We start from the raw sequence: 23806 nt of genomic DNA on the forward strand, positions 1-23806 counted from the left end.
TCTTCCTCTTCTCTAAGGCAGCACAACATGGCCCCGCCCCCTTTGTTGCATGTTCCTGGGGGCGGGGTTTAACAGGGTTTGTGATGTCACAAACCCGGGAAGTAACTCGTTGTAGTCCCTACCAGCCGTTTTTGTAGGCATTAAACTGCCAGAATTTTAAAAGATGATCTCTCTGTTTGCATTTAACTTTCAGCGCCGCAACTTTGCAGATATTGTTTATGCTCAAACAACAACATTACACACTAACTAACGTTAAAAAAGTGAAATCACAATCAACCACCCCTTTAAATATAAAACAAATAAATGGAAATTAACAAAACATTTAAACTGAAATAAAGCAGTGCAGACAATTGCACATTTGACAATAAGAAAAATATATTTATTATTATTTATTATTTGTCTTGGAGACAGGAGCTTCCAGTGCAGAAAAAGTACAGACATAGTACAATCAAATACAGTAATGAAAATATAGAAAATACACAATAGACAGATTTACAAATGTACAGATATGCTCTACAGATGTACAGTTAGGCTATGAAACACCCTGATGGCCATTTTAACTGATCAGGTGAAATATAGGCTGCAATCTTTATGACAAAACTAAGAGCAGTGCTGGTAGTAACTGATTACATGCAATCTGGATTATGTAATCGGATTCCAAAAATGTAGTACTTGTAATTAGAGTATATTATATTTTCAAATGCTCATAATCAGATTACGGTTACTTTTAATGGATTACATGATTACATATTATTCACACAACAGCAGTAAATTATTCATAACTTCTTGATTATCTCTAATTCTTCTTTTTATTCTTCTTTTAAATTCTCCTTTATAAAAATCCTGTATCATGCCATTTTGCTTTGACTATATTCAGAAATGCTATGTAAATGAATTTGCAACCGTGCTTCTAAATTTGAGAGGAAAGCATCTCTCAAGCAATTAGACCATGTATGAAACAAATAATCATGCAAGTTAATAAATACTGTATGTATGTAGTTTTATAACTGTTATTCCCATAATAAATGTAGTACGTTTAATAGTACGTTTGAAATAAGTTAGATAAAAAGTAGTCAGAATACATGACCTAAAATAGTAACCTAGATTACGTTACTAAAAACAGTTTTCATCATGCAACCTGTAATCAGTAACAGACTACAATTTGTAAGTAATCTACACAGCACTAAGAGGTCTGGGTCTGTTACATTTACATTCTTCAAGAATATATATAGGCTATATTAGTGCTGGCAAATTATTAATCACGATTATTCGCGATTAATTGCATCCAAAATAAAAGTTTTTATTTACATAATATATGTGTGTGTACTGTGTATATTTATTATGTATATATAAATACACATACATGCATGTATATATTTAAGAAACATATGTTATATTTGTATATTAAATATATTTATATATAATATAAATTATATAAATATAACTGTAAATACATGTAAAATATTTTCAAAATATATACTGTATGAGTGTGTATTTATATATACATAATAAATATACACAGTACACACACACATGCATTATGTAAACAAAAACTTTTATTTTGGATGCAATTAATTGCAATTAATCATTTGACAGCACTAATATATATATATCATAATATATTTGGTGTAAACAAAAAAAACGTTATATTTATATAGTGCTTTCAAATGATTAATCGCAATTAATTGCATCCAAAATAAAAGTTTTTGTTTACATAATGCATGTGTGTGTGTTGTGTATATTTATTATGTATATATAAATACACACTCATACAGTATATATTTTGAAAATATTTACATGTATTTACATATAAATTCGTCCTCCAGTCCAATAGGGGGCGGCAAGTCGTAGTCGAGTCTCTAAACGCGGAAAGACGCAACGAACATAGACGCTAAGTGATGTACCGCTTCGAAGTGCAGCTAATATTATTGAAAATAAAATAAATGTCGAAATGCCAGTGCAATTTTACCTTAACGCATTTCTTTCTTTTCTACCTTAAAAGCAGGCGCGTGTAGTTTAATAACTGTTATTCCCACCAGTTTACTCTGTTCTTGTCCAGGATCAGGCATGCTAAGCGTTTGCGTTGACTAACTTGCACAGTGATCGTCTTCACACTTAAGGTCTCGAGTAAAGGTACCAGTGCTCATAGCCTTCCGTTTAATTGACTGTATGATGGAGATCGCGTATGTTTGCGAGTGGGAGAAGAGACCCAAGAGCAACCACTGCCCGTCAATCCCTCTGGTGTGCGCCTGGTCCTGTAGAAACCTCATCGCCTTCACCACTGACCTGAAGAATGAGGAGGAGGACAAAGGTCTGGACAATGCCTTTATTACCAATATTACCAGACCTGTTGGTGAGTTCTAAATGAACGATGAGGAAAAGCATACACTTTTAATTGTTCTGAATTAGAGATTGGCTGCGTAGATCATCACTGTTTTTATGATCAGATACTGTATCAGCAGCAGTAATAACGGGGTAGTTCATTTATGAAGTGATGGCTTTTCTGCTGCAGATCTCAGTCATATGATACACATCATTGACACTGATCACCCCTGGGATGTGAACTCCATCAACTCTGGTCACACTGAGGTCATTTCCTGCCTGGAATGGGACCAGTCAGGTCAGTCATCATGATTAATATGTGAACCATGAAATGGGTGAAACTTCTGGAACATGTCAAGGTCCTGTTTCACTCCAGAAATGAAAATAGAGAATTGTATTTTGCATAAAGAAACATTATGCCTGCGACATCGTTTCCAAAATAAGCACATTTAAATCACAAATTCCTGTTACCGTCATGTAACTGTACATTTTTCTCCTGCTTCAATTCTTGGTATTCTAAATGGATATGGTCATTATCGTAATACAGTCATTTTAGTGTATTACTGCAATGTAATGATTGCAATTTATTTTATTTTAGCCATATTTCAGTAGCTTTAATTTTTGATAACAATAATAACCCTGATTTGCAGTATTTTGGTTCCGTATTATATGCACTCTAAATAAAAGCATTACATTGCAACTGCAATGTAATGATTTTATTTCGATTGCATAAATTAGAGGCAGAACAATAGATGCTACTGTATTGTATAAATAATACACAATTTAAGGAAAGTTCTTTTGGAGATTATTTATTTTTTAATGTATTTTAATAGAAATATTTCCTTAGTTTTCATTAGAGGGATGAGAGAAATGTAAGAGGAAATGTACAATGTGGAACCAAAATACTGCAAATCATGGTTATTATTGTTATCTAAAATGCAAACTATTGAAATTTGGCTAAAATGAGATATAAATATTAGATGAAAAATTGAGGAATATTGCCTTGGCAATTAACTGAAATCGGAACTAAAATAATATAATAACAAAATCTGAAATGAGAATTACAAACCTAAAAAAAAATCTAAAAATAACAACACGCCTAACAAAATTACAAAAAAATGTATAAAATCAAAATGAAAATATAAAAATAAAAGCTAATACAAGATATTAATAACGAATGGTAATAGTGTATGAATAATACTGAAAACAATTAATTAATAATTAAATGTACCATTTTATTTAGAAATAATTAAATACATACATTTGTTATCACAAGTACCACAATGCAAAAAAATCCTAAAAACTTGATTTTCTTTATGCAAAATATTTTTGTACTTTTAGATTTGGTGTTAAATGTGGCCCAGACATGTTCTTGAATGCTTTCTTGAGATTGACTTGATCTCAGTGTTATCATCGTGTGGTTGTGTGTGTTGCGCTACGCCAGGTTCGAGGCTGTTGTCTGCTGATGGAGATGGTCAGATCAAGTGTTGGGGAATGTCAGAGCACCTGGTGAACAGCTGGGAGTGCACACAGAGCAGCTCAGTGGACGGAGACCCGATCGTAGCCCTCTCATGGTTACACAATGGAGTTAAACTCGCCCTGCATGTTGAAAAGGCAAGGCCGTCTCCTTAGCACCTACTAAATAAACATGCAAACATAACTAACTAACACCCTGATGTCTTTGTTTCTCCTCAGTCTGGCTCTACGAACTTTGGAGAGAAGTTTTCCCGGGTGAAGTTCTCTCCCTCTCTCACGTTGTTTGGCGGGAAGCCCATGGAGGGCTGGTTAGCAGTGACGGTGAGTGGTCTTGTGACTGTGTCACTGTTAAAGCCGAACGGGACTCTGCTGACGGCCAGCGAGAGCCTGTGCAGGCTGAGGGGCCGCGTGGCGGTGGCTGACATCGCCTTCACGGGCGGCGGGAATATAGTGGTGGCAGCCACCGATGGGAGCAGCTCTTCTCCGGTGCAGTTCTATAAAGTGTGCGTGAGCGTGGTGAATGAGAAGTGCCGCATCGACACCGAGCTCTTGCCCTCGCTATTCATGCGCTGCACCACCGACCCCGTCCGGAGAGACAAATACCCCGCTGTCACTCACCTTAAATTCCTCACACGCGAAAACTCCGAACAGGTGAGGTGATGAACATTCAAAAAAGACATTATAATATTGTGATGCATGAAACCACTTTAGTATTTATTAGTTTTTCATTGTTTTTTATGTTTTACATAAGAAAAGAAATTGTAATTTTTAGACAAAATAGTATAGATTTGTGTAAAATATTATATACACTGTGTTGTTGTTCATAAATTTGGGGTCATTAAGAAAAAGCTGCATTTATTTGATAAAAATAGCCTATTTATATTTTAATATATTTTAAAATGTAATTTATTCCTGTGATGCAAAAAGCTGAATTTTCAGCATCATTACTCCAGTCTTCAGTGTCACACGATCCTTCAGAAATCATTCTGATATGCTGATTTGATGCTGAAGAAACATTTTTGTTAGCACAGCAGAAAACCGTTTTTGTGGATTTTTTATTCAGGATTATTTGATGGAACAGAAAGTTCAAAAGAACAGCATTTATTTGAAATAGAATTTTTTTGTCTTCACTGTCACTTTTAATAAATTGAGTGCATCCTTGCTGAATAAAAGTATTACTTTCTTTAAAAGAAAAGTCTTACTGACCCCAAACGTTTGAACAGTAGTTTATATAATGTTATGTCATAATCTAGTATAGATTTAGAATAATTTTTGGCTATCAGTGTCGGTCAGAAATTGGATGTTAACTCCACAATTTCCATGCAACAAGCTGTTTTCCAGTTCTTTTATCTGAGCATGATTTTTTTGGGATTGCTGTGTTTCTGAAGGTGCTGCTCTGTGCGTCCAGTCAGATGGGCAGCATTGTAGAGTGCTGGTCCTTGCGGAAGGAGGGTCTCCCAGTTAATAATATCTTTCAACATCGATCACCTGTGGGTAAGTTACATTAAACCAGATGTGGAAAAGTGTTACGTTACAGTATTACACACTTTTTAATTTTAAAATGTAAAAATTACTATAATGCAGTGTTTGTAAAGGCAATACAACAAATGCTATATAAACATTTACGTTCTTTTTTTACACTACTTAAAGCTGCAGTCCGTAACTTTTTTTTGGTTTAAAATGATCCGAAATCAATATTTGAGCAAGTACATAACCAGCCAGTGTTCAAAACTATCGCCTTACTTTAGCCCGATTCACAACGGTCAGCTTATAATAATGTTTTCTAATTTGAGTGGTACGAGGTTTTCGCGGGAAATTCGAGCATGCTGCCGCATCATTACATCACGTCTGTAAACATAAAGAAGTTGTCCCGGCTACTAGGCTGTCGCATGTGAGGATCCTGCAGGTGGCGGATCGTTTATAGCCTTTTCTCACAGCAGCCGGAATAATTAAATGTATCATTTTGATGGCGGATTGTAATCCAGAAAGGATTATGTGTTTATGAAACGCATGTGAATGAAATTAAATTATATTCCAGTAGGCCTGTCACGATAACAACTTTTTGTTGTGTGATATATTGCCCCAGAAATAATTGCAGTAAGCGATATTATTGTCATTTTAAAGACCATTTTATGCCACTGAATATATTATCATAATATAAACGCATAATAATGCAAGAAGTCCTACACACTTCCAAATGACAACAAACTTTACATTTTTAAGAATATTTAAATTAAGTATCAAAATATTAGATACTTGAATAAATTGTAAATAAACATTTTCTAACAAAATGTGCAAAGCAACAAGTAGAAAAAAAGAAAAATTCACAAATAATTTGTATGGAGATTTTTTACAAAAACTGATTTTTCCCGGACCGTCTTTTCTCTGTAATTTAAGGATGCACTGTATTGCTGAAAAACACAATCACTACTTAGCAGTTAGATGTCCGTATGCACAAATGCACAGATCTCTAAACAAGGCCATATCTGCAGATTCAACTTTTTTTGTAGAAGCATTTTTTAAAATTTGAACTAGCTCCTCATGACTACACCACGTTATGTTCGAGAAGCTGCAAAAGACAGGTGCAGGTGGAATGTACAAAACATGGTGACGTAAATTTTTAAGTAAATATAATGGGCGATATATTTCGTCACCAAAAATGATTGAGGTCATGTACATATATTGCGCGATAAGTTGATATATTGATTATTGCGACAGGCCTATATTCCAGTTATAAATGTGCTTCTGATTACAGATAGCCTGGGGTTACTAAGATTTGTATTTTAAAGAAAACCAGTTCGAAGGGAGCATAATTAGCTTTTTGGGTTAAAATAATTTCTTAATATAAAATTCGAAGAGTATGACAATTAGATTAGACTGTGCAGAAATTGAAATCTAATACACACTATACTCATAGTCACCAATGCTGATGTTGTTGACATTAATCATTTGAGAATAAAGTATAACAATAATAATAATTTGAACGGTTTGATGTGGTATGAGCTGAGAACTGATCTTTAGATTTAATCACCATTGGTAGCGAGATTTATGGTAATGCTTTTTTCCTCAGTTGGTCAGAACAAACGTGGTAGACTTGTTACTTGTTCAGATGGCAATATTCGGTGAAAATTCTTATTTGGGTCATATTCCAAGACGTATGCTAGAATCTGTGATTGCGAAGTACAGTAAATATCCACACCGGTGCAGTGACTGACTGCCACACATACTCTTCAGAACATTAGATTCATCCGCGCTGGAGCCACGCCGACTCACAACCCACGCAAGCTAGATAATTGCGCACACAGCTGCAATTCCAGGTTTTCAAACAGAGATGGTGACAAAGAGGCAAAACTTACGGACTGCAGCTTTAAATATTATTGCAGTTAATGTTGTTAATGCTGTTTTTTTAAATAATTATTTTAAGCAATATATTACATAAATGTACATACTAAGCTTCGTTATGCTGTATTATTTCCCTGGATTGCAACTTAAGTTGCTGAAGTCATCAGAAGTGAAACGTTTGTTGTTTGTTTTCTCGCCATCCACAGTGGGTGAAAAGCAGCCAATGATTCTGAAGTGGCGTATCCTCTCAGCGACCAATGATCTGGACCGTGTGTCTGCTGTCGCTCTGCCTAAACTTCCCATCTCCATTTCGAACACTGATCTCAAAGTTGCCTCAGATACCAAGTTCTTCCCAGGCCTCGGTACAGCCTTAATATCTCTTCTCCTATTTCAATGAACGTAGCTTTAAGACTGCTTTGGTTGATAATCATTTTGATTTGATTCTCAGGTCTTGCCCTGGCCTTCCATGATGGCAGCATCCAGATTCTCCATCGCCTTTCTCTGCACACCATGGGAGTGTTCTACGGTTCCTCTGGTTCCTCCCAGCGTGTCGGAGAAGAACCTGCCATTAAACGTCAGAGAGCCGGTGGCCCGACGCTGCACTTCAAAGCCCTTCAGTTCTCCTGGACATCTCTGGCTCTGGTGGGAGTGGACAATCATGGCAAGGTATGATGGCTTGACACCTAGTGGTGACAGGAGCACCCTCAGATCTTAAAGTTCACCTCTTCTGATTTCAGTTGCACATGATCCGAGTGTCTCCATCCATGGGCCAAATGTTGGACATGAACACACTCCTGCGGCACCTGCTGTTCCTCCTGGAGTACTGCATGGTGACGGGATACGACTGGTGGGACGTGCTGCTGCACGCACAGCCAAGCATGGTGCATAACCTTCTGGAGAAGCTTCACGAAGAGTACATGAGACAAAACCAAGCACTCCAGCAGGTAGATCAATATACTATTACAGAGACTTTGACTTCAAATCGGTTTCTTTTTGACTTTGTTGTGGTTTTTCTCTCCTTCATGGCTTGCGATGAAGGTTTTGTCCACCCGTATAGTGGCAGTAAAGGCGTCTCTGTGTAAACTGTCATCTGCCACTGCAGCAAGAGCCTGTGACTTCCACGCTAAACTGCTCCTCATCGCCATCAGCTCCACGCTGAAGTCTTTACTGAGACCTCATGTGCTCAACACCCCCGACAAGAGTCCTGGAGACCGTCTCTCTGAGATCTGTACCAAAAACACTGACACCGGTAACAACCCGCCACCCAAAAAATGTTTCAGAGAAGACCTTTTGCGATTATTAATTAATTGTCAGATTGAAGTTATTTCATCTAATCGCAATTATTTAAGATAATCACAATAATTGTGTAGTTTATATTTTAGTTATATTTTGCCATCCAAATAAGAGAAATTTAAATTGGTGACAACACGAAAGAAAATTCTTATATTATTCTTTGTTTTCAGAGCATGAACTTAATCATAAGAAGTAAATAAAAAGTAATGTATTAGACTTGCATTGTAATTGTATGACAATTAATCATCAACACAAAATTCATAATCGTGACAGGCCTACTTCAGAGCATCCGTACTTCAGTTTTGCCCATCCGATTCCTTTTGTTGTTGTTGTTGTTGTTTTGATACTATAAAGGTGAGGTCACTTTCACAACTGCTCTGTGAAATTTTATAGGCAAATTCATTCATTTCAATGGGAGTTTCTTGCAAGGGCAAAAAAGTTCCCCATGCAGATTTTGCCATTGTTCAAGTTGGTCTCCTGGATTTGCCGCACAGACCAACAGAAAACTGACTTAAGTGACTTCTGTGGTAACTAATAATAAAAAGTAACTAATTCCGTAACTTAGTAAATTTTTTATGGAAAGTAATGCATTACGTTACATTGTGTTACTTTTTTGTCATCTGGGCTGGGCTTCTTGTTTGTTTTTAAAATGATTAGTTCACTTCCAGAATAAAAATTTCATGATAATTTACTCACCCCCATGTCATCCAAGATGATCTTGTCTTTCTTTCTTCAGTCGAAAAAAGAAAATTAAGATTTTTGAGGAAAACCTTCCAGGATTTTTCTCCATATGGTGGACTTCAATGGGAGCCAATGGGTTGAAGTTCCAAATTGCAGTTTCAGTGCAGCTTCAAAGGGCTCTACATATCTAGCGAAATGATCGGTCATTTTCAAAAAAAAAAAGTATATACTTTTTAACCACAAATGCTCATCTTGCACTAGCTCTGCGATGCGCGTCCACAACTTCACGTGTTACGTAATCACGTTTGAAAGGTCACGTGTGACGTAGGCGAAAGTACCGACCCAGTGTTTACAAAGCGAACTTTTATTCTGAAAATGAACTAATCCTTTAATAACAAAACCCCCCAAATTTATATTTTTGGCAGCTGTAAGGGCCCTTTCACACCAGGGGCCAGTTTTACTAAATGCTTATTCCAGCGCAAACCGTCTTTTGGCGTTAAAATAGTACTGATAGGTTTTACTAAGACGCGCAGTGACGAATTAGCGCTGAAAAGGCGTGGACAATTATTTGTGTGCCTGACCTTATTGAATATGCATTTTTTGGAGTTTCCCTTTCAGACGCAAAAGTTATGGGAGGAGAGTATTCAAATGAATCACGCAACGCGTTTTACTAACGTTTGCACTCGCCCCAAAAAAGCATGTCTTAAACTCTTCTGGGCTTGAAATGGCTGCAATTATTGTTGGTAGGAGGAGGCACCACAGAGAACCGAGAGTGTGTGGTAGAAGGGAGAGGATTTTTTCCACACGTATTAATTTATTTTGAATGCTAGAAGAACACATTATCCGAACATATCGTTTGCCAAGCCATGTTATTTTTAATTTGCTTCAGGAAATAAAAGACGATTTGGAATACCAGGTCTGTCAAAACTTCTAGCAAACCTTAATTTTTTGGGCTCCGGTTCTTTTTAACGTGCTGCGGCTTCTTTATTCTTTATTTGTGACTACGCTAATTTGCGCTGCGCATGGTATATTGCGTTGGTAGATATGTAAATGAGATGTTGCATCTGTGTTCTTTGCATTGTAAGTAAATCACCCACAGAAATTTCCCCTCCCATCAGCACTGTTTTGGAATTATGCTCTCGCGCTAATTTGCCGTTTAGTAAAACTGCCCCAAATGTGAAATTAACAAGCTTTAGACTGAAGGAAGTGATCTGACCCTCAATTTCGCTCAACCCAGCGACAGGAAAGGTGTCAGGGAATAAATGGGAAAACAGAGTAACTTGTTTGAAAAAGTAACTCGGATATTTAATTGTAAATTTAAAAGTAATGTGTTACTTAATAGTTACTTGAAAAAAGTAATCTGATTACTTAACTCACGTAATTGTAATGCGTTACCCCAACATTGCTATTGACAATAGACTGATTTTTGCCTGCAAACATTTGTGAATGTGAATGCACCTCAATGGCGATTTCTGATCATTTAATGTGTTCAGATATTGATAAGGTGATGATCAACCTGAAGACGGAGGAGTTTGTTCTGGACGGACCACCCCTGCAATCCCTTCAGCAGCTCATTCAGTGGGTGGGAGACTTTGTTCTTTATCTGCTGGCCAACCTGCCCAACCAGGTGAGCTCAACTGGACAACCTTTACCAGCAGTCATGGGGCTGCCAATTTTGAGTTTAACATGCTGCTTTATGACTGAATATCTTTGCAGGGCTCCATCGTACGTCCAGGGTTTGGGTTCCTGCGGGACGGTGCTTCTCTGGGCATGCTCAGAGAGATGCTGGTGATGATCCGTATTTGGGGCCTGTTAAAACCAGGCTGCTTGCCCATCTACACGGCCACATCTGACAACCAAGACAGCATGTTTCTGCTCTTCCGCCTGCTCACCAAACTCTGGCTCTGCTGTGAGTTAGACCCTGTGTCGGGCTTTGAGCCGACATGTCAGTTGAGCTGTTAAATCGGTTAAAAAATGAACCCTGTTTTGCTGTTTTCTTTTGACTGGCAGCTCGAGATGAGAGTCACCCGCAGGACCCTGATGAGACGTTGATTGATGAGTGCTGTCTGCTGCCCAGTCAGCTCCTGGTACCCAGCATGGACTGGCTGCCCATCAACGACGGTGTTATCACTAAGATCCAGAGCAAACACCCGCTCAGACTGCAGTTCGGCAGACCGTACACCCTGCCCGGAGTCAACCCTAACGCACAGGTGGAGGTGTTCAGGTGAGCCATTATGGCTTAGTTCACCCACAAATACATCTTTTAATTGGTGGTCACAGTATCAAAATTTTAATAGTCGGTACCAGTACAATTTTACGGTTCTCTGTACCAGTTTTAGTATAATTTTTATTTAACTTTTTGAAAATAAAAATATTAAATAAATGGAATAAGTTAATTGTTAATGCTATTAATAATGAAGAGTATAAAGTTCAAAAGAATGGCGTTTATTTGAAATGGACTTTTTGACTTATAAATGTCTTTACTGTCATTTCTGATCCATTTATTGCATCACTGCTGAATAAAAGCATTCATTTCTTGCAAAAAATGTCACTTATCAGATAGATAGAAAAAGTTCTGATGACTGATATGTTTAAAAACGGTTTGTCGGCAATAAGGGCAATACATTAAATTACTTTTCATACAAAAGTAAGACTTTTAAACAGACTCCATTGTGTTATGTTCTTTTGTGGGTCGGTTGAGCCTGGAAATCTTTCATCTTCACATATGATGCTGCCGGCTGTCCCGAGACTATATTTAGCAGCATTCCTCAATGAGCTCCTGTCTCTGTGGTCTGTTTAGGTGTGGCTGTGTCACCATGTATTACAATAGAAAGCAGTGATTTAAAATTGCAATGATACTTCACAATATTACTGTTTTTACTGTATTGTCAAATAAATGCAGCCTTGGTGAGCAAGAGTCAAGAGACTTGGTTCAAAAATATCTAATATAACTTTTGAATGTATCTTCTATATACTTTATAAATGTATTTATAAATAGTACATTATTGATAGGCGCTACTGAGACAAAATTGTAAATGTTATTCATGAAAGATGAAAAATATTAAGCGCTAAAACAATTTGGCTTTTAATATTGAGGGTTGGTCGGTTTGAATATAATGACTTTATTATATTAGCATAATAGCCTAAATATTGGCTATTGATTTTATTCTGTCACCCGATGAACTGATGCATATTAAGTGTTTTTAAAAAAAAAAATCGATTTACATTGGATGACACATTTTAGAACAGATTTGTATTATTTATTCCATCTTCACAATAAAAAGGAAGAAAAGACATGCAATCGAAATAATTTGGTTATTCGGTGGTCCCTAACAATGCTGGAAGGACATTTGTAAGGCTACAGGAAACAGGACATTATATTCATCTTGCCACTGGACATAAGTTAAACCAGTTCACAGCCTCTCCCCCACCCTGCTGTCTGAACTGTTACCTGTGCAGTTCCATGTTACCACTGCTGGAGGAGATCAGTGCAGATCGCGCTCAGGAATGCTGAGGATGGAACGGTTTTACACTAAGATCAATGGACGCGGCTTCATACAGCATTGACAAACCTTTTTTATCTCTGATAGTGCGGTCTTCTCCTACTGAAGCCCCTCAGATACTGCATGTCTGACTGCAGACGAGCAGCTGGAACAGGAGCTCACTGAGTTGAGGGATATTGTGGTTGGCTCCAGCAGTCAAGCATATAACAGGAGTCCACGGCTGCGTGGAAAACGTGAGCAGAAAGAGGAATATGAACTGAAAGAGCCGCAGTCTAACCTCGCGAAGAAGGAATACGCTGGGAATTTTCACTCGGGGTATCCCCGTTCCGTCAGGGAATCGCCCGTTTTCGCAGTCAAGGTGAGATTTTCTCGGTTTTCTACCTGCGTGATGAACAGCAGCAGAATAAACAACGCACTCGCGACGCGACGCGACCAGAACGCTGCCATTGTTATGTGTGGGAATTAAAGCGCGCGCGGGTTCGGTCGCGTCGCGTCCAGTGGAGACGCGGTATTATTACAATAAATAATCACTGAGATTTTCGCAGTGTCTCTGTTGTACGGCAACGATTCTAGTTTTACATAACATCTCATTCTCGCCTTACAGCGTGAGTCAAGATGATTTTGGGCAGGAAAATCTATGTAAACGTGTGTATGGATATTGTTGGGCAGTGATTCTCTCAAGCTCTCAGCACATCTGACAGCTGATCAATTCCTGAGTGATTAAAAAAACTCTTGCTATTCTATTCACCACTGCGATCGTGACAATCACTTAGTATGCGATTACTCTGTCATTTTTGCATATTTATTTATTTGGTCATAAAACGATATAAAAACATTATATATATATAAATACATATTTCAATATCTATCTATCAATGTTATTTTATTTATTTTAAAATAAAATAGTGAATAAAAACTCTTCACCACTGCAATGGAGAAAATGTTTTACTCTTATTTTATTTATTTTAATATTAATATATACAATTTTATATGACCATGTTTACGTTTTATGTTGAATAAATGTAATAATATTAACATATATTAATGTGTTTAACACTATCTATCTATCTATCTATCTATCTATCATAATACTATATGAATTAATAAATAATATATTATTAATAATTCCTATTTATTTTATATGAATGAATATAAATTGTAATATTACCATATTTACTATTTGATAAATGTAATCATGGATATATAAAATACACATCTCATGCACGCATATAATAATAATAATAATATTTTCAGTTTCTAACAATCAAGGTGTTGCAGTGTGAGTGTCAATGTAATCAGAGTTGCCAGTGTAATTGAAATAATTGCCATCTTCAGTGACATTGCTCATGATGTGTGAACATTAGTGAGACTGATCTATCTCATTCTTATCTGATTACATTATTGATTTTTCCGGAGTCTCTTCACTTCAAGTGTATAATGATTTCGCCTTGACTGGTTATCATGGCTTGACATTTTTATCGACCCGTGCATTGTTCCGCAGTGTCGTGGGTCAGTTTGCTTGGATTCTTGGCACAAACAAGGGTCAGAAAGTAGCTGTGTTGCACAACTCACTGTTTAACCCCACTTTCACAGGAAACAGATTCGTGTGAGAAACCCAGTCAAGTTTAATTAACTTTGTCCGCAGTCAAAGCCTCATGCTGTGAGTATGTGTGAGCACAAACACTGTCTTTTTTGGAGATAACTCAGCGCCTATGGATTCATCCCTAAAAGTCACACACACACACACACACTCAGAAATCTTTTGCCTGTGAGGCATATGCGGCTCTTTGAAATAAACAGAGCTCCCACTCTTGAAAACAGGCTCCCTGCTAATTTCAGCAGAGCCTCGCTCGCTCCCACTCGAGAGTTGGGAGAGTGTCTTCAGGACAAGTGCCTTGTTTAGTCACTGCTGAATTGGCAGAGAGCAAGAAACACTATTCTCTCAATGCCTGCTCAAACAATAGCCAACATTAACATTGGTTCATAATGCTCTTTTGAGAATATTCTGAAAGGAGCTGTTTATTTAATATTCTTCCTCAGGCACACAGTCTGTTATTCATTTATTCAGGAGGGCCTCATTCTGTTTCCGATGAGAAAATCATAATTTGAACATTTTTGTGCAGGCCTTTTCCTGTGGATAGTATTTAACCAAAGCCCACTTTTTTTGCGAACATACAGGGGTTGGATAAAATAATGTGAACACTTGAGAAATAGGCAATATTTCTTTATTAAGTATCTTCTGACCTTCTTTGAAAAGATGCAACTGATGAATAGTCTTTAGTTGAGTGTCATCAATAAAAATATCTTCCAGTTGCTTCAGAGATGTTGAAGGAAGGAATTGGCTTCTCACTCTTCTCTCCAAATCTGTTCACAGTGGTTTGATAATATTCAAGTCAGGTAATTTGTCTGGCCAGGATAGATGTTGAAGGTTATCTTGGTGCGCCAACTGTCCAGGATTTATGATCATGACTCCTTTGATTAAAGTTGGAGCAATTTCAGCTCTTTCATTAATGTTGGTTTTGTGAAGTTCTCAGCATGTTTTCAACAAAAATACTATTTAAGTTTTTCTACTTCAAAGTTTCACATTGAATTCAATGTGCTATTGGCTTTAAAAAATGTTTTTAATAATAATTTACTAATATTTTATAATAATCTGTTGTTTATACATATATTTAGCCATGTTAGTCCATATCTTTCATTTGTATGTTAACATGATCTTATGTGTAGACAGAATAACTTCAGAAGACCAGCACCATGATGACGGCACGTGAAAAAATCAAGAAGAAACCGCCCAAAGACAGTCTGACGCTGTTACCATGCTTCTATTTCGTAGAGGTACGTGCCATCATTTATTACCAGTTTAATACTTCAGTAGAGCAATTAATGTCTCAGGTAATTACATTACACACTCTAAACAACTGGGCTTCCTCAATTTCTTTGAAGACATAATTGAAAATGCATAATAGCAGTCAGTTTGAGTGTGCTACTGTGTTTACCTTCCACCACATTGTCAGCCCTGGAGTACAGAACTCTGTGTTGACATTTAACAACAGCCATCTGCCACAGTTGCTCTACAGTAATTAAACTGTGCTCTGGTGTTGATATGTTTGAGTATTATCAATATATAATATCGGTTTGCACTTGAGAAAGACATGCAATTTAGTACTTTTAAAATTGATAAAGACTTTCGCATTATGCACACACTTTCCTACCTCTGAGAAAATAGCTACCCATTGTGGCGTCCTCCATGGTTTCACTGTACTTCCTGGAACTGACGGATGTGCTCCAGCCGGCACAGGTGGGATTCCGCTGCCATGACCGGTCACTCAGCATGCCGTACGTGGACAGCGGCGATGAGCTCATCCCTCTGCTCATGCTCCTGAGTCTGGCGTTCGCCGGCCCTGCTGCCTCTGTGAGATGAAAGCAATCGTGATATCATTGCATTTACATCTTTGTAACCTATATAATAATTTACTCACCCTCATGCCATTTCAAACTTGTTTGAGTTTCTTTGTTCTGTTGAACTCAATAGAATATATTTCGAAGAATGTTGGTAACCAAAGAGTTGATGGTCCCTATTGACTTTCATAGTTTTTCCCCCCCCCCATACTGTAAAAGTCTATGGCTACCGTCAAATGTTACCAACATTCTTCAAAATATCTTCTTTTGTGCTCAACAATAGTTCATACAGGTTTGGAACAACTTGAGGGTGAGTAAATTATGCCATTTCTTTAAAGGGATAGTTCACCCAAAAATGAAAATTCTGTCATTAATTACTCACCCTCACGTCGTTCTAAACCCCTAAGACCTCCGTTCATCTTCGGAACACAAATTAATATATTTTTGATGAATTCTGAGAGCTCTCTGACCCTCTCATAGACAGCAATGTAATTACCACGAACAAGGTCCAGATACGTAGCACGAAGAATGTTGGTAACCAAAGAGTTGATGGTCCCTATTGACTTTCATAGTTTTTTTTCTCCCCCCATACTGTAAAAGTCTATGGCTACCGTCAAATGTTACCAACATTCTTCAAAATATCTTCTTTTGTGCTCAACAATAGTTCATACAAGTTTGGAACAACTTGAGGGTGAGTAAATTATGCCATTTCTTTAAAGGGATAGTTCACCCAAAAATGAAAATTCTGTCATTAATTACTCACCCTCACGTCGTTCTAAACCCCTAAGACCTCCGTTCATCTTCTGAACACAAATTAATATATTTTTGATGAATTCTGAGAGCTCTCTGACCCTCTCATAGACAGCAATGTAATTACCACGAACAAGGTCCAGATACGTAGCAAGGAGATCGGTACAATAATCCATGTGACATCAGGGGTTCAACTGTAATTTTACGAAGCTACGAGAATACTTTTTGTATGCAAAGAAAACAAAAATAACGACTTTATTCAACAATTCGTCTCCTCCGCGTCACCCTGGTGCCATTTTGGAGAATATCCACTAAACGTAAACAGTGTATGCTATTCGTTTTCTACGTTGTTTATGCTTTGATTTAAACGAAAACAACGTATCCGCGTGACGCAGCTGACACAGAATAGTTTACGTTTAGTGGATATTCTCCAAAATGGCACCAGGGTGACGCGGAGGAGACGAATTGTTGAATAAAGTCGTTATTTTTGTTTTCTTTGCGTACAAAAAGTATTCTCGTAGCTTCGTAAAATTACGGTTGAACCCCTGATGTCACATGGATTATTGTACCGATCTCCTTGCTACGTTTCTGGACCTTGATCGTGGTAATTACATTGCTGTCTATGGGAGGGTCAGAGAGCTCTCAGAATTCATCAAAAATATATTAATTTGTGTTCTGAAGATGAACGGAGGTCTTACAAGCTTAGAACGACATGAGGGTGAGTAATTAATGACAGAATTTTCATTTTTGGGTGAACTAACCCTTTAAAGTCAGTTATGGTAAATCATTTTTTTTTAGCTTCTGTCAAAATGTAATAACTTGCTTCTCCACAAAAACACATAAAACGTATATAATAATATTCATATTTAATCATCCTCTAATTACATTTACACATGCCAAAGTTATTTTTTTAAATTAACAATTGTATAATTCTTTGATTTCTCTTATTGTGTTCAGATCATGATTGGTGAAGGTCTGCTGTATTGTATGCAGTCCAAACTGAAGGTCCGTCCAGGGATTGAAGGAAGCATAAATGCTGGTGGATGTAATTTTAACTCTTTCCTGCGGAGAACCGTTCGTTTTGTTGGTATGTAACACTCTTTTCATTGTAAGGCAATTTTATATCAGAATGTTTGAAGCTAAACTATGAAAGTGCTGAATGTATTTATAATAATAAATTCTAGTTGCTTTACAATGTATTTTTTACTGAGCAGGAGTGATGCAGATGAACATTATGTAACATGAGTCAGGCACAGAGTGTTGCATGAAACTGATGAAACGAGTCATCGATGTTTCATTCCTCATGATCTGTCTCTCCTTCTAGGGGTTCATGTGTTCGGTCTTTGTGCAACAGCACTGGTTACGGATGTCATCCAGCTGGCCACTGGCTACCACACACCATTCTTTCTCACAGTGTGCAAACCCAATTATACTGTCCCAGGTGTGTCCTGTGACAAGAACCCTTACATCACCAAAGACATTTGCTCTGGCCAGGATCAGCATGCTATTCTGTCTGCCAGGTAACCAAAAAACATCAGATTTTGTGATTAACTGTGATCAACTTCAACAATTTTCTTTCTCCCTCTTGTGGTTTTCTTCCTGTAGAGCACTTCCTACTCACTCCTTCTTTTAAACCTATAAACGTGTGACATTGACTTCTGCTGTATATCTGGTCTAGACTTACTCTAGATGTTTGCTTTCCTTTGTGACAGGAAAACCTTCCCTTCCCAGCATGCAACCCTCTCTTCCTTTGCTGCTGTTTATATTTCAGTAAGTCTCTTCGACACCATCTCAATGCGTGTTCACTAAATGTTAACAGCATATACTGTTTATACATATAAACCTAATAGGCTAAACTCCTCTATGAGAGAAATCAATAGTGTTTAGTACAGTTTAAACTGATTGTACTGTAGATGGAAGTAATGAACAACCAACATAATAGATGTGCATGTCATATGCATTGACACAAGTAATAGATTTCAACACGGATCATATTATAAAGAAAGGTGTGATTTAATATGCTCATATGCGTTCTGTTCGCTAGATTAGAGAAAGTCTAATTATAGGTAAGTGCTTCACATGTCTAGCTATTTGGCAGGATCCACTTCAAGCGTCAGACGTGGAGATAAGTTGTTGCTGCTTCCCAACTTGCGCTTGTCAGACTGTCTGAAGCTGCAAGGCAATATGTTATTAATTTGCACATGACAGCTGGAGACTTCTGCTGCTCTCTGCTCTTCTAGATGTACTTCAACTCAACAATCTCTGATAGCACCAAGCTGCTCAAACCCGTTCTGGTGTTTGCCTTTGCCATTGCGGCTGCGTTGACGGGACTCACTCAGATCACCCAGTACCGCAGTCACCCAATCGATGTTTACGTTGGGTTCTGTATTGGCGCTGGTATTGCAGCGTACTTGGTGAGTATATATTTTTGCATATGTGGTGTAACGTCCCTGTTGAAAAAAAAAAAGTATGCTGGTTAAGTATGTTTTGAAGCATGGTTTAAGCTGGTCATGTCCTGGTCCTAAAGTGGTCCTAAGCAACTATCTCCTGCTAAGGACCAGCTCAAGACCAGAAGCTAGTTGCTCAGAACCAGCTCGTGACCAACTAAGGACTAGCTCAAAACAGCTACAATGCTTCAAAACAATGCTACAATGCTTTTTTTTTTCAACAGGGGTATTTGGTAAACCATCCTCCATCCTCATCTTGCTATTGAGCTTAATGTGTTTTACCCAAGCAGATGTTCCTGCATCAAAGTCCATGTTGGTTCTGAAGCAACATTATAACCAACAAGTATATTTTAGGGTTTGGGGTTGGGCAAAGCCTGTCTGGGAATAGGGACTTAAACAACATCCAGCAAACTCTTCTGTCAGGATTAGGGCTATGGCAGTTTACAATTTATACATTTGGCAGAAACTTCAATCCTAAATAAAATAGCAGAAACATACATTCAAGATATACGTTTTACCATGTCATTCATTGCTTGGAAACTGATTCCATGACTGCTAGTGCAATGCTTTACTGTTTAAGCTACATGAACAATTTTTTTTTACAACCAACAACACTGATGCAGGAACACATCCCACATGGCGAAATCACATTTTCCTGTAACTCAGGGTTTTCACATCATTCCTGGAGCTTCCTCAGCACTATGCTTTTTTTATTTTTTTTTATTTTTTTACCTGTTGCTGTGCCTCATTTCAAAGTCTGCATCCTCCAGAGGTTGTACAACCAACAACACTGATGCAGGAACACATCTCACATGGCGAAATCACATTTTCCTGTAACTCAGGGTTTTCACATCATTCCTGGAGCTTCCTCAGCACTATGCTTTTTTTATATTTTTTATTTTTTTACCTGTTGCTGTGCCTCATTTCAAAGTCTGCATCCTCCAGAGGTTGCATTTGTTGGCCAAATACATCTCATTTCAGAAAACTAATCATTACATTCCAGAGTAAGAAAGAAATTACAGCAATTCACACCTCACAAAGAATTAAAGTCAGTTTTATCATGGTTTGTTGAAACAAGCATACTCGATGTATGCAGACAACAAATGCAACTTCCCCCTGTTAGGTATGTTTTGAATCATGGCAGCTGGTTTGAGATGGTTTAAGCAGGTCCTTAGTTGGTCATGAGCTGGTTTAAGCTGTTCCTGAGCTGGTTATAAGTTGGTTATGTGCTGGTCCTGAGCAGGAGCTAGTTGCTTAGGACCAGCACATGACCAGCTTAAACCAGCTCATAACCAGCTCAGGACAAGCTTAAACCAGCTCAAACCAGCTGCCATGCTTCAAAACATACCTAACCAGCATATGCTGTTTTTTTTCAATAGGGCCGGAGGGTGCAGCTTTCTAAATTAGACACTAATCAAGGTGTTCAGGATTACTAAAAATTTAATCCAGGTGTGTTAAAGCAGGGTTGGAACTTTCTACAAGAACATATCCACTAGAAACAACAAAGCCACGTTTTGATTCCCAGGGAGCACAGAAGAAGGATATAAAATGCAAATGCCCCTGAAAGCAATATAAGTGTCTTCAGATCAATACTTCCACCACACAAGTGACTGATTTGGCTAATTAGAATGATGAATCACCACCTTTTGTTGGTCCTAGAACCACATTCCAGGTTTAACAAACATACTAATCCCATCCTTAATGCCAACCCTAACCTTACCCATTAACTACCCCTAAAATCAAAGGTTGGTTGATATGAGTGTTGTTCAAGCTCCCACCCCAGGCTTAAGCCTAACACTAAACTGCACTGGGTGAAAGGAATATTCTGTATTGTTGGGAAATAAATAATGTAATGAAGCCACTGTATCTTAAAACTCTAAATCATTCCAGGCTTTCCATGCTGTTGCCAACTTCAAATCTCCAGAGGACACTGTCATCCCGCAACCTCCTCCTCTGCAGAAGGATGCTTTGAGGGCTCTGGCCCAGAGACCGGAGGGTGCAGCTTTCTAAATTAGACACTAATCAAGGTGTTCAGGATTACTAAAAATTGAATCCAGGTGTGTTAAAGCAGGGTTGGAACTTTCTACAAGAACATATCCACTAGAAACAACAAAGCCACGTTTTGATTCCCAGGGAGCACAGAAGAAGGATATAAAATGTAAATGCCCCTGAAAGCAATATAAGTGTCTTCAGATCAATACTTCCACCACACAAGTGACTGATTTGGCTAATTAGAATGATGAATCACCACCTTTTGTTGGTCCTAGAACCGCATTCCAGGTTTAACAAACATACTAATCCCATCCTTAATGCCAACCCTAACCTTACCCATTAACTACCCCTAAAATCAAAGGTTGGTTGATATGAGTGTTGTTCAAGCTCCCACCCCAGGCTTAAGCCTAACACTAAACTGCACTGGGTGAAAGGAATATTCTGTATTGTTGGGAAATAAACAATGTAATGAAGCCACTGTATCTTAAAACTCTAAATCATTCCAGGCTTTCCATGCTGTTGCCAACTTCAAATCTCCAGAGGACACTGTCATCCCGCAACCTCCTCCTCTGCAGAAGGATGCTTTGAGGGCTCTGGCCCAGAGAGGCCATGACTCTGTCTATAATAAAGGCCACGCCTCTGAGAGCAATGAGGAAATAACATCACCAGCATGTCTGGATGGGCTAAACCGGCCTGTACAGCGGGAGAAAACCTCGTTGGGAAGCTTAAAGAGAGCCAGCGTGGACGTGGAGCTACTGGCGCCTCGCAGCCCAATGGGTAAGGAGACCATGGTAACCTTCAGCAACACATTACCCCGTGCTACAGCTCCAGAGGAGCCAACGAGGCGTCTGGTGACAATACCTGTTCCAGTTCCACTGAACCACATGCGGTCACATCAATTAGTGTCTGAATGGAAGCAAAAGTCAATGGTGATGCGAGGTGGCAGCTTGCCTGACGAGGACACCAGCGATCAGGGCTCAGATGGCGGCAACGACACGACCACAGAGGAGGATAGCACCCACTCTTCAGTCTATTCGTCTGTTCAACCATCAGCCAAACCGGCTAACCCACCTGCAGGGGCAAGAGTAGTGATGCCCCCTCGCCCCCCAGCACAGCCCTCGGTCCCTCCGACTGTGTCGCCTAAAAGTGCCAGCACTCGGGCCAAATGGCTGTCCATCACAGAGAAAAGTGGTGCTAATATTCCAGTTCTTAAGGCAGGAAATCAGCCTCGGATCATGCAGGTCATTGCCATGTCAAAGCAACAGGGACTCCTGTCTGGATCAGCCAAATCCTCAGAGACTTCGTCCTCTTCTGGTACCTCATCCATCACGGGCACAGAATCATCGCCTAATCGTTCAGAACGTGACAACGGTTCAGGCATCATCACGGTTGATGCCCACGCCCCCCACCACCCCGTAGTCCGTATGACCTCCAACCCCAATAACCCTTGGGAGTGGAGAGGATCTTCTGATGGAAACATGGCCGAGTCGTACGAGCTTAAAAACCTCAACCGCGATGGTTCCCGGAGTTACCGCAACGTGAGGAGCAGTTCTCCTTGTTCCTCCACCAGTGAGGCTGACCATGGGCCACCCCAGCCTCCTCAACCTCCCCAGCCACCACTTCCCCCTCAACTCCCACCCGTGGGTCACACCTCAGAAGGTCGCAGTCTGCGCCGCAAGACCCCTCTAGTTCTACTGGATAGGGAGGGCAATCTGAACCACACGGAACAGGACAACTACTACAAAAAGTTACAAAGTGGCAGGCATTTCAAAGAGTGACGATGTGCTAATATATATGAGCACAACTACACTTTTTGGTCAGTTGGTTTTAATTACTTGATTTGATTCCATGAGGAATATCAGAATAACTGGATCCACTACACTTTGAGTCAGTAGAGCTTTCGGGAGATGCTGCTTCTGACGACTTAAGAGCACAATGGTTTTTGCCCTCTGAGGGCAAACCAAACTACATTATCAAAATTTCCATCAGATGTATTGTATTTACATAATCTTCTTATTATCAGTGTAAAATAAGGTTTGGGATTATTTTTATTGCTGCTCTTTTTGTTCATACTTGACTTATTTAAATGTGTGACTGAGATGTCAAGTTGAATTTATGTGTGTGTTTACGCACGATTGTTTAGTGTATGTTGTAGTGATACAGTAATAGAAAATATTTGACGGCCTTGTAACTCTCACAGTGAAAACCAATTTAAAGTGTTTTGTCGGCTCTTTATGAATGATATTGCTTTGCAAAAGGGTAGCGTCCGTTCATCGTACATCTGACTATAATTGCTGATAAACTGTTTTGGACATTCTGCAAATCTACTGAAGACACCCTGTGAAAAATGGTGGAAGCACTTTGAATAAGCACTTATAAATCACTTCATCTCTTTGTGTGTTAACAAGTGAGGTGAACTGGATCGTCCGTGAGGTATTCCAAAGGAATATTAGACTGCTCTGGACTCTTTAAGGAAAGTATTTTCTCATAATCCATCACATACCTTATAGTGGAACAGCAACTGGACAACAGGTCCATGTGAAGAATTTACTGCAGGTCCAACATTTTATGTATCATAATAATGAGAAAGAGTTTCCCAAA

At 38.7% G+C, this 23806-nt stretch overlaps 2 protein-coding genes across 3 annotated transcripts; both read left to right on the forward strand.

The window, feature by feature from the left end:
* Nucleotides 1-1847: 1847 nt before the first annotated feature.
* On the forward strand, nucleotides 1848-11342 carry med16 (mediator complex subunit 16). 2 transcript variants are annotated; one of them, XM_016282725.1, is made up of 12 exons: nucleotides 1848-2353; nucleotides 2513-2620; nucleotides 3767-3936; nucleotides 4018-4449; nucleotides 5187-5292; nucleotides 7347-7502; nucleotides 7589-7806; nucleotides 7878-8084; nucleotides 8179-8389; nucleotides 10608-10741; nucleotides 10831-11023; nucleotides 11125-11342. In XM_016282725.1, exons 1-12 carry the CDS (start codon nucleotides 2170-2172, stop codon nucleotides 11340-11342), a joined length of 2337 nt encoding a protein of 778 aa, XP_016138211.1. In that variant the 5' UTR covers nucleotides 1848-2169. The 2 variants fall into 2 exon arrangements, with proteins under 2 accessions (XP_016138211.1, XP_016138212.1); XM_016282726.1 differs by having other exon boundaries at nucleotides 1848-2311.
* A 1240-nt stretch (nucleotides 11343-12582) lies between these two features.
* plppr3b (phospholipid phosphatase related 3b) lies at nucleotides 12583-23773 on the forward strand. Its single transcript, XM_016282727.1, has 8 exons — nucleotides 12583-12975; nucleotides 15345-15452; nucleotides 15844-16029; nucleotides 17724-17853; nucleotides 18091-18286; nucleotides 18479-18536; nucleotides 19007-19180; nucleotides 21712-23773. The coding sequence occupies exons 2-8, from the start codon at nucleotides 15372-15374 to the stop codon at nucleotides 22981-22983; spliced, it is 2097 nt and encodes a 698-aa protein (XP_016138213.1). The 5' UTR covers nucleotides 12583-12975; nucleotides 15345-15371; the 3' UTR covers nucleotides 22984-23773.
* The last annotated feature ends 33 nt before the right edge of the window (nucleotides 23774-23806 follow it).

Source organism: Sinocyclocheilus grahami, unplaced genomic scaffold (assembly GCF_001515645.1).
Source record: "Sinocyclocheilus grahami isolate Dianchi unplaced genomic scaffold, SAMN03320097.WGS_v1.1 scaffold165.1, whole genome shotgun sequence".
NCBI classification, from domain to species: domain Eukaryota; kingdom Metazoa; phylum Chordata; class Actinopteri; order Cypriniformes; family Cyprinidae; genus Sinocyclocheilus; species Sinocyclocheilus grahami.

Bases quoted from the DNA above. Each gene is read 5' to 3' on its own strand.
- med16 (XM_016282725.1), top strand. From the start codon at position 2,170: ATGATGGAGATCGCGTATGTTTGCGAGTGGGAGAAGAGACCCAAGAGC. The intron at 2,621-3,766 runs GTCAGTCATCAT...GCGCTACGCCAG, and splicing joins CCTGGAATGGGACCAGTCAG to GTTCGAGGCTGTTGTCTGCT. The intron at 3,937-4,017 runs GCAAGGCCGTCT...GTTTCTCCTCAG, and splicing joins TCGCCCTGCATGTTGAAAAG to TCTGGCTCTACGAACTTTGG.
- plppr3b (XM_016282727.1), top strand. From the start codon at position 15,372: ATGATGACGGCACGTGAAAAAATCAAGAAGAAACCGCCCAAAGACAGT. The intron at 15,453-15,843 runs GTACGTGCCATC...CTGAGAAAATAG, and splicing joins CATGCTTCTATTTCGTAGAG to CTACCCATTGTGGCGTCCTC. The intron at 16,030-17,723 runs GTGAGATGAAAG...TATTGTGTTCAG, and splicing joins TCGCCGGCCCTGCTGCCTCT to ATCATGATTGGTGAAGGTCT.